General features: G+C 57.0%; 1 protein-coding gene across 1 annotated transcript; it reads left to right on the top strand.

The window, feature by feature from the left end:
• The first annotated feature begins 339 nt into the window (after positions 1-339).
• LOC135421215 (brain-specific homeobox/POU domain protein 3) lies at positions 340-2,121 on the top strand. Its single transcript, XM_064669467.1, has 2 exons — positions 340-542; positions 1,086-2,121. Exons 1-2 carry the CDS (start codon positions 423-425, stop codon positions 1,989-1,991), a joined length of 1,026 nt encoding a protein of 341 aa, XP_064525537.1. The 5' UTR covers positions 340-422; the 3' UTR covers positions 1,992-2,121.
• Positions 2,122-9,014: the final 6,893 nt, after the last annotated feature.

Here is a 9,014-nt window from a genome sequence, read left to right as displayed (position 1 = left end):
GGGGGGCTGAGCCCCGGGGTTTGGGGGTAGAATCGGCGGGGCAGAGAGCCCCGCTTAGGGGAGGATCCACCGACGGGTGAGGGGGGCTCTGGTTTTGGGCAGGTACCACCGGCGGGGGTACGAGCTCTGGTTTGGGGGGGGTCCAACCGGGGGAGAGGGAGGCCCTGTCTGAGGGAGGTGTGCAGGGGCGGCGGGGGGGGTGAGCCCTGCTTTGGGGGGGTACCACTGACAGGGGGGTGAGCTCACTGCCCGGGGGCGGGCGGTGGGAGGGACCTCCCCAGCCCCTCCCGGTGGGCGGGGGGCGGGGGGGCCGGGCTATAATGCCATTGATGCCGGGCGGCGGAGCCAGACAATACCGCGCCCCCGAGCCGGGTGCCCGGAGCGCCCTGCCCTGCCCTACCCGGCCCCGCTCCGCTCCCACCATGATGTCCATGAACAGCAAGCAGGCGTTCAGCATGCACCCCATCCTGCACGAGCCCAAGTACCCCCACCTGCACACCAGCTCCGAAGCCATCCGCAGAGCCTGCCTGCCCGCCCCCCAGGTAAGCCCCCTCAGGGTGGGTTTTCGGGAGGTTCCGCACCCGCCGACTCTCGCCAACTTACTCCGGTTTCCCTCTGGGTTTGGGTTTCGTCCGGGTTTCGGGGGTCCCTCCCTCCCTCCCTCCCTCCCTGCCTCCTCCGTGGCCATGGGTCCAGCGGGCGGGGGAGAGGGTCTGGGGCGGCCGTGGGGCGCGGGGCGTCGGTGCCGGTCGAGGGAGGCTCAGCCGCCCTGCCCCGCTCCGCTGTGCCGAGCGCTGGGGCAGAGAGGGGCTGCGGGACCCCCGACGGCTCCGTCCTCCCTGCGGCCGCGGAGAGCTCGCCGCGGAGGGGAGGGTGGGTGCCCGACTGGGAGGCAGAGTGCTCGGGGCCCGGCACCCCGGTCCTTTTACTTGGGGCGTGCGGGTAGACCTCGGTTGGTGTTACCTGTCCCCGGCACCGCTGACGGGGCAGAGCGGGATCTCCGTCCCGCCGCTTTCCTTTAATCCTCTCCCGCTCTTTCGGCTTGTTTTCGCTCTCACTTTTATCCCCCCCAACCCCCCCTCCAGATCCAGGGTAACATCTTTGCGGGCTTTGACGAGACCCTGCTGCGGGGAGCCGAGGCTCTGGCCGCCGTGGATATCGTATCGCAGAAAACCCACCCCTTCAAGCCGGATGCCACCTACCACACCATGAGCAGCGTGTCCTGCACTCCTACCTCGTCCTCCGTCCACCTGCACCACCCGTCCGTGCTGACCACGCACCACCCCCACCACCACCACCACCAGCCCTCCCAGGGCCTGGACGGGGAGCTGCTGGACCACCTCAACTCTGCCCTCCCGCTCGGGGGGGTGCCGGGCCCCGACGTGGGCTCCACACCTTCGCACCCTCACTCCCACATGTCGGCCATCAACCACATGGCCCACCACTCCCAGCCTATGAACATGTCCCACCCCCACGGCCTGGCTTCCCACGCCGTCATCTCCGGCCCCGAGACGGAGACGGACCCCCGGGAGCTGGAGTCCTTCGCCGAGCGCTTCAAGCAGCGGAGGATCAAGCTGGGGGTGACCCAGGCGGACGTGGGCTCCGCGTTGGCCAACCTGAAGATCCCGGGGGTGGGCTGCCTTAGCCAAAGCACAATCTGCAGGTTCGAGTCCCTCACCTTGTCCCACAACAACATGGTGGCCCTCAAGCCCATCCTGGAAGCGTGGCTGGAGGAGGCGGAGAGGGCTCAGAGGGAGAAAATGACCAAACCCGAGATCTACACGGGCGGGGACAAGAAACGCAAGCGCACCTCGATCGCCGCCCCCGAGAAGCGGTCGCTGGAGGCCTATTTTGCCGTGCAGCCGCGACCCTCCTCGGAGAAAATCGCTGCCATCGCCGAGAAGTTAGACTTGAAGAAGAACGTGGTGCGGGTCTGGTTTTGCAATCAGAGACAGAAGCAGAAAAGGATGAAATTTTCTGCCACCTACTGAAGAAGGGGCCGGGAGGGCAGCGGCGAGGAGGGTGTTGCCCCCTCAACCACCCCGCGCCCATCCTGGCCCTCAGCCCCTCCGAAACGGGCAGGGTTTGGGGTTGTTGGCTTTTTCTTTCTTCTTTTTTTTTTCCTCGTTTTGGGTTAAAAAAAATTGGGATAAAAACCAAACAAAAAAAAAAAGAAAACATAAACCTAAAAGAAAAGGGAAACCCGCCCAAAGCAAAGTGAACAGTTTGGTGCCCCTGGGCAAAGTGGCCCCGCTGTCCTGACTGGTATAGACTGCTTTTGTAGATAAAACTGGAAAAAAAAACCATAAAAAGATGGAGAAAAAGGAAAAGACAAAATGAAAAGGCCAAGGGGGAAGTTTGGGGGTGCCCGGAGTCTGGGCAGCAGCAGCAAGAGCCCGGCAGGTCTTTGCCGCAGCCCCTCACCCCGTCCCGGCTCGGGGGCCGTGGCACAGCTCACTCCTCTGTGTCCGCTCCTCTTCTTTTAAAAAATCATCTGGGAAAAAAAAAAAAAAAGAAAAGAAATAAGAAAGGAAACGAGCTGGAAGCCGCCTGTAAATCCGGAGTGCCGCCCCTGCCCCCCGCTGCCAGGGTCCCCGCACACCCACGCACACACACTCACCTGCATGGTTTTGTTCGCTCCCCTGATCCCTCCCCCGCAAACCCATCGCGTTTTTGCAGTACCGTTTCTGTTTCTACCTCATCGGCTAAATTGAAAAAAAAAAATATTAAAAAAGGACTTAAAAAAAAAAAAGGAGAAAAGCATTTTAGGGAAAAAAAAAAAAAAAAAAAGAGAAAGAAAGGAAAAAAAAAAAATTTGGCCCGTCCCTGGAGTCGCGGTTTGTTCGGGGAAATGGAGATTTATTTTGCGTTGGTTTCACTCAAACCGTTCGATTTCCGTATGGTTTCACTGTATAAAATCCTACGCTTCGACAATCACGTCCTTGGGGCTCAGCGGAGCGGCGGGAGCGGCCCGAGGCAGCGGGGATGGACCCCGGCCCGGCCTCGGGGCGGCTGCCTCTGCATAGGGAACTCTGCACTTTCTAAGGCAAGAAAACTCTTCTTCCCCCCCTCCCCTTTTCTTTGCATATTTAATAGAGAAATTCGCCTCCTTTTATTTTCTTTTAATTTTTTTTTAATTATTATTATTAAAGGAGATTTCGTTCCGCTGTGTGTGTGCTGAATGAAATTTTGGTGTCTGTGTACGCTGCAGCATTTCAAATAAATCATGCACGTTTTACCTCACCCTCCTGCCTCCTGGAGTTACTGCGGCCCCGGGGAGCCACTTTCCCGTGGACTCCCTTTCCTGGGAGCCCCGGGGCAGCTCCTCCAGCCCATCACCCGGTCGGGACGGGCGCTCTCATCGAAACGCGAGCCAAGGCAGCGGCGGGCGGGCAGAGCTGCCCGTGCCCACGCGGGACGGAGCGGGGGATCGCCCCGAGGGGACCCGGGGGTCCCGGCTCCCCGCCGGCCCATCGCGGGGGGTTTTTCCGGCTTCCCCGCGCGGCACCAGCTCAGACCCGGTGAGGGGGGGGAAGTCTCGCCTGCGGGTCGCGGGTGGTCTCGCCCCGCAGCCCCGAGGATGCTCCCGCGGGCGGGGGTCGTTGCGGGGCCGGGGCGCTCCCGCAAACGGCGACGGGGACGGGCTGTGACCCTCCCCCGCCACCCCGCGCCCTCCGGGGGGGGACACCCCCAGGTACACCCTGTCACCCCCCACCTGCCCGCCCGAGGCTTCAGCGGCTCAGAAAGGGACATTCCCCCCTCCCGGCTCCGCAGCCGAACCACCGAAACCTCCCGAAACCCCTTTCAGTCGCTCGGCAGGTGGGCAGGGGGTGCAGAACCGGGGGGTCCCGGGGGGGCAGAACTGGGGGTCCCCTCTGTCCTGGGGGATCACAGGGTCCGCTCACTCGCGGGGACAAGCGGAAAAAAGAGGTAAAAAGATGCGATTTTTGTTGGGATTATCTACTCGGTTTTGTTTCTATTGGTTTTTTTTGTTTGTTTGATTTTTGTCTGGTTGGGGGGGGGTTGTGGAGTTTTTTGTTGTTGTTGCTGTTTCGTTTCGTATCGGAACTTAATTCGGGGGAAAAAAAATATCCAAACGCGCGTCGCGTTGTTGAGCCCCGAGAGCCGGGACCCTGCGGCTTTTAGGGGGGAAAACCCGAATAAAATCAGAGAAAATAAAGTCAAGTAAAATAAAATAAAGCGACATAAAAATACAATAAAACGACGTAAAATAAAATGAAGTAAAATTTTAAAAATATGAAATAAAGTAAAGTAAAATAAAGTAAAATAAAATTAAGTAAAATAAAATAAATTAAAATGAAATAAAGTAAAATGAAATAAAGTAAAATAAACTAATGCAATGAAATGAAACAAAACAAAATAAAATAAAGCAAAACCCAAACAAAATCAAACCAAACCAACCAAACACCAAAAAAAAAAAAAAAATGAAAAGAGGGGAAATTGTGCAGCGCCCGAAATAGCTGTCAGGGTAGCTGCTTCACCTGGGCGAGAGGGGCCAGCCCGGAGGTGGCCAACAGAGCCCTGCCTGCCCTGCCCGCACTGTGGGAAGGAGACTCCCCCCACCCCCCATCCCGCTCCCTCATCCCGCACCCTCATCCCGCACATCCCTATTTATTCCCGGGCGCTTCCCAAACCCCATCCCTTTGTTCTTTCGCTCCCGTCCCTGTTTTTTCCATGCAGCGAAAAGCGCATTTTCATAAATAGACCTTGGCCGAGCGCTGCCGATGAAAGTTTAATGAGGCGGGATGCTGAGTGCTGCCCGGGGGGGCCCCCGAACCGGCTCCGCGCAGCATTAGCGGGGCCCCGGCCGCCCCCCCGTGCCCCGGCTCCCCCCGCTCCCGGCTGCTCCCGCCCCTCTCGCCCCCTCCCCGCTCGGTGCCCGGTGCCCGGTGCCGGTGCCGCTCTGCCCCCGCTCCGAGAAGTTGGCGGCCGATGCAATATTTATCACCCGCGCTCATAAAACGCCCGGTTGGGTATTTCCCAGGCACAAACGCAAAGCGCCGGGCTGGGGAACCGGAGCGGGGCCGCGCGGGGACCCCCACGAGCCCCCCCCCGGGGGCTGCCAGGTAAGGGGAGGGTCCCACCGGGTGCTGCGGCAAAGGATGGGGCAGCCCTGGGCAAGGGGCAGCGGGGCTGGTGGCCGGGAAGGGCGGGCACAGACACCGGGAGCGGTTATGAGGCCTGGAGAACTCATTGCTCCCGAGGGAATGGGCAGGAGACTCGATCCTGCTGCCTCTGCTCCTGCTGTTGTCCCTGCTCCTGACACTGCTCCCGTTTCTGCTGCTGCTCCTGTTTCTGCTCCTTCTCCTCTTGCTCCTGCTCCTACTCCTCTTTCTTCTCTTCCAGCTGCTCCGGCTCCTACTCCTTTTCCTGCTCCAGCATCTGACCCCGCTGCAGCTCCTGTCCCTGCCCTCCTTCCTGTCCCAGCTCCTGCTCCTGCTCCTGCTCCAGCAGCACCTGCTGTGCCCAGGCTGGCTTGAGCCTCTGGGATGCACAAGGATCAGTCTAGGAGGGGGTGGAGAAGGGCTCCTTTTGCTTCCCCTCCCCCTGCTCCCGAATATCTGCCTCCAGGGCACAGGTCAAGGAGAAGCTGCTGGTCCTTCCTCGGGCAGGTCTGGGAGCCAGGACAGCCCAGGGCAGGTCCCAGCCGTGGTCTGGTGTCTCAGGTTCTGTGTCCTGGTCTCCTGAGGGTCTCTTCTCCCACACTGGGGCCCAGGCTGGGCATCCCAAAGGACCCCAAATCCCTCCAAATCCAGGCTCTCTGCAGTGCACCTGGCACAGGGTGAGGTGGGGGATGGCACAGGATGAGGAGACCAGGGGAGGGAAGGAAAAGGGACACACACAGAGGTGTGACGGGCACTCTCTGCTCCTGGAGGAGCCTGAGCCATGGACCCAAAATAGCACCAAACAAAGGGGATATTGTCAGCTCTCACCACTGGTTTTTACTTTAGGTTTGATGCATGAGTGGGGCTTGAGGTTCATCAACCCTCTCGCTCTGGCAGCAGGTCCACCCTTGCAGGTACCTGCCCATCCTCCACTGAGCTGGCCCAGAGCTCCTTCAGAGGGACCAACCACCTCAGAGGACTTGGGTCCTCCTTTACCTCCAAGCTGGTGGAGTCCACGGGGCGGGTCAGACCTTCTCCCTTTCCCAACACCCTGGTCAGGAGATAGTGCACCCTGGGAGCTCAAAAGCATCACTCCAGGGATTTGATGGAGGTGCTTATTGGGCCTTCAAAGCAGGGGTGCACAGGTGAGTGCAGACCTCTGGGCTCCTGTGAGGGTCACTGGAGAGAGACCAAGGAGCCCACGGTGCAGTTCAACTCTGGTATCAACCTCTGACTTGGGACCTGGAGGCACCTTCATCACCTTGCAGCCTATTAGGATGATGAGTGACCAGCTCAGAGGTACACACCAGTATATGGGGACAGGATGGCTGAGTCCCACCTCTGGTACTGCAAAAGCTTCCAGAGCAAAGTTGTCCACCAGTTCTGGGCTGCTGAAGCTCTCAGACACCAGTTCTGGGCTTCTGGAGCTCTCAGACACCAGTTCTGGGCTGCTGGAGCTCTCAGACACCAGTTCTGGGCTGCTGGAGCTCTCAGACACCAGTTCTGGGCTGCTGGAGCTCTCAGACACCAGTTCTGGGCTGCTGGAGCTCTCAGACACCAGTTCTTGGAGCACTGCCCAGGGAGCCCTGGGAGCTGCTGCTGTAGCCAGGATCTCTTTGCCATGCAGTGCTCACTCCCAAGCTGTTCACCTCACTATTATGCTCTTTTATATTACTTTTTCCTGTTATAAAAGCCAAGACCCTCCAAGAAATAGGGCATCTAAGCCCTTTGTGCAGACAGAGATGTGATCCAGGCCAGTGTGACTGTGCCACCACCCACCAAAATGTGCAGAGACGTGTTTAAAATTGCCCATGCTCTGCTGAACTGGAGTCTGGTGACTCCAGGTGAATGCAGCTGTGTTTGAAGAAGTCCTTAAGGAAGCCCTGCCCCTCCTTTATGCTCTAGGATAATTTAGGATGGGGCATGGCAGATCCCTTTCACCCCACTGTGTTCCACAGGCACAGGGCCCAGCTGTGCTTCCTGAGTAGCAGGATGGCAGCAAAAGGTGCCACCACAACCCTCGTGTCCCACTAAACCCCAGGACCAAAGGGCTCATTTCCCCACTGGGAAACAAGGCAAGGCATATCCAGACTGCCTGGGGAGCATCAGTGAGTCCCACCTGTCCATCCATGGAGCTCATACAGAGCTTTAAAGGATGTGGGGAATCACCAGGGTGGCCACCACCAGCAGCCATCCCAGTAACAGCAACAGGCTGATCCCAGAGGGATAAGTCTGCAGAATAAGAGGAGGGATCTCGGAACCCATCCTTCAAATATTACTGGCACGTCACAGCTTTGGGCTGGGAGGAGAGAAAATGCTCCATGTTCTTCAAAATATCCCTCCCTTTGAAAGCAGGTCCTGGGTGTTCCTGCTGAAGACTTTCTTCTATTATTCCATGTGTTTTAGTGCAGGGCAGAGCAGATGTATTTTTAAAGATTCTTGGGGCAGGCTCTGTTCCACTACGGGGAAAAAAAGGAATAAAGCCTTAATTAGAGGCTTCATCAGCACCTGAGCAGGGGGGAGGAAAGCTGGGGTGAGGGGGAGCCCAGGAAGAAGGCTTTGGGAAGAGTTTGGGAAATGGGGTGTAAAAAGGTGTTCCATGGGGTAAATCCCATTGCTGACTGCAAAGTAGGACAAAGGCAAACGGCCTCAAGTTGTGCCAGGGGAGGTTTAGGTTGGATATTGGGAAAATTCTTTCATGGAAAGGGTTGTCCAGCCCTGGCACAGCTGCCCAGGGATGGTGGAGTCCCCATCCCTGGAGGGATTTAAAAGCCACGTGGATGTGGCACCTGGGGACAGGGGTCAGTGGTGGCCTGGGCAGTGCTGGGGGGATAGTTGGACTTGATGGTCTTGGAGGGCTTTTCTGACCTAAATTATTCCATGATCCTTGGGTAGGGGAGCAGGCAAGAGAATTATTCCCTTCTCCAGCAGATCAGTCTCCCTTCACTAGTGCCAAGCCCTGGGTCAGGGGTACCTGACTGCAGGATCAGCAGCTTTAACTCTTGACTGTGCAAAAATGGAGCTCTCTGCTCTTGGTGTCATCCCAGTAAGGAATAAGAAATCCTAATAAAACTACAAGGGTTTTGTATCATTTTTTTTTTTTTTTGGTTTGATTTGTTTTCACTCGTGTTAAAGAAATACTTCCGGAAATTTAATCCTGTACTTTTCCCAAGGTCTTTCTCTCTCCAACCTTAACCCACAGGAACAGCCCTCCTGGAGTCCCGTGGGAACAGCCTCTCGTTTTTGGCCATAAGTTTTATGGGATTCAGCTTCAGATCATTGAGGGATTTCCCCCATAGGGAAACTCACAGGTGATCTCAGAAACGTTGGGATCCTGGATATAGAGAGATCAGAGATAAAATCTGTATTTCATCAGCAGCATCTCCCTAATGTTTCCAGCAGCTACAGGAAAATCGGTGCTCCCTGAGTGATGTGAAAATGTCAGCTAAGAACCATGTTTTATTTATAGCAGGAGAGGAAGGTTTTGGGTTCACACAAGGAAAAAAGTGTGTGTTTGTATAAAATCCTGCTCCAGCAGTCTATGGCAACCTGGCAATCACAGGGAGGCCGTTCTGCAGGGTGTGTTTGGGTGAGACAGTCTCAGGCTCATGAGCAGAAACGCTGCCTCATCCCTCACAGCTCCAGGAAAGCACTTCCCAGCCTCCTCGCAGGATGAGCCGCTTCCATAAAAAACCAGAGCACCCAACTCCAGGAGAAAATGGAATACTGCTGGCCTTGCAGCAGGATGGGGGAGTAGCCACCACACATGGATCTGGGATCTATCCAGGCTTTGAACTAATTCCCAACTCCAAGATTAAGGTTCAGTGCAGAATTTTCCCTGTTCATCGATATTTGCACCCTGTCCTGGGATCCCAAGGAGATCACCAG

The sequence above is a fragment of the Pseudopipra pipra genome, chromosome 13 (genome assembly GCF_036250125.1).
Source record: "Pseudopipra pipra isolate bDixPip1 chromosome 13, bDixPip1.hap1, whole genome shotgun sequence".
Lineage (NCBI taxonomy): Eukaryota > Metazoa > Chordata > Aves > Passeriformes > Pipridae > Pseudopipra > Pseudopipra pipra.
This window is presented reverse-complemented; position numbering and strand designations above follow the sequence as displayed.

What these genes read in the sequence shown, in the direction of transcription:
- LOC135421215 (XM_064669467.1), top strand. Translation starts at nt 423, where the DNA reads ATGATGTCCATGAACAGCAAGCAGGCGTTCAGCATGCACCCCATCCTG. An exon ending in CCTGCCTGCCCGCCCCCCAG is followed by an intron (nt 543 to 1,085) that starts GTAAGCCCCCTC and finishes CCCCCCCTCCAG; the next exon opens with ATCCAGGGTAACATCTTTGC.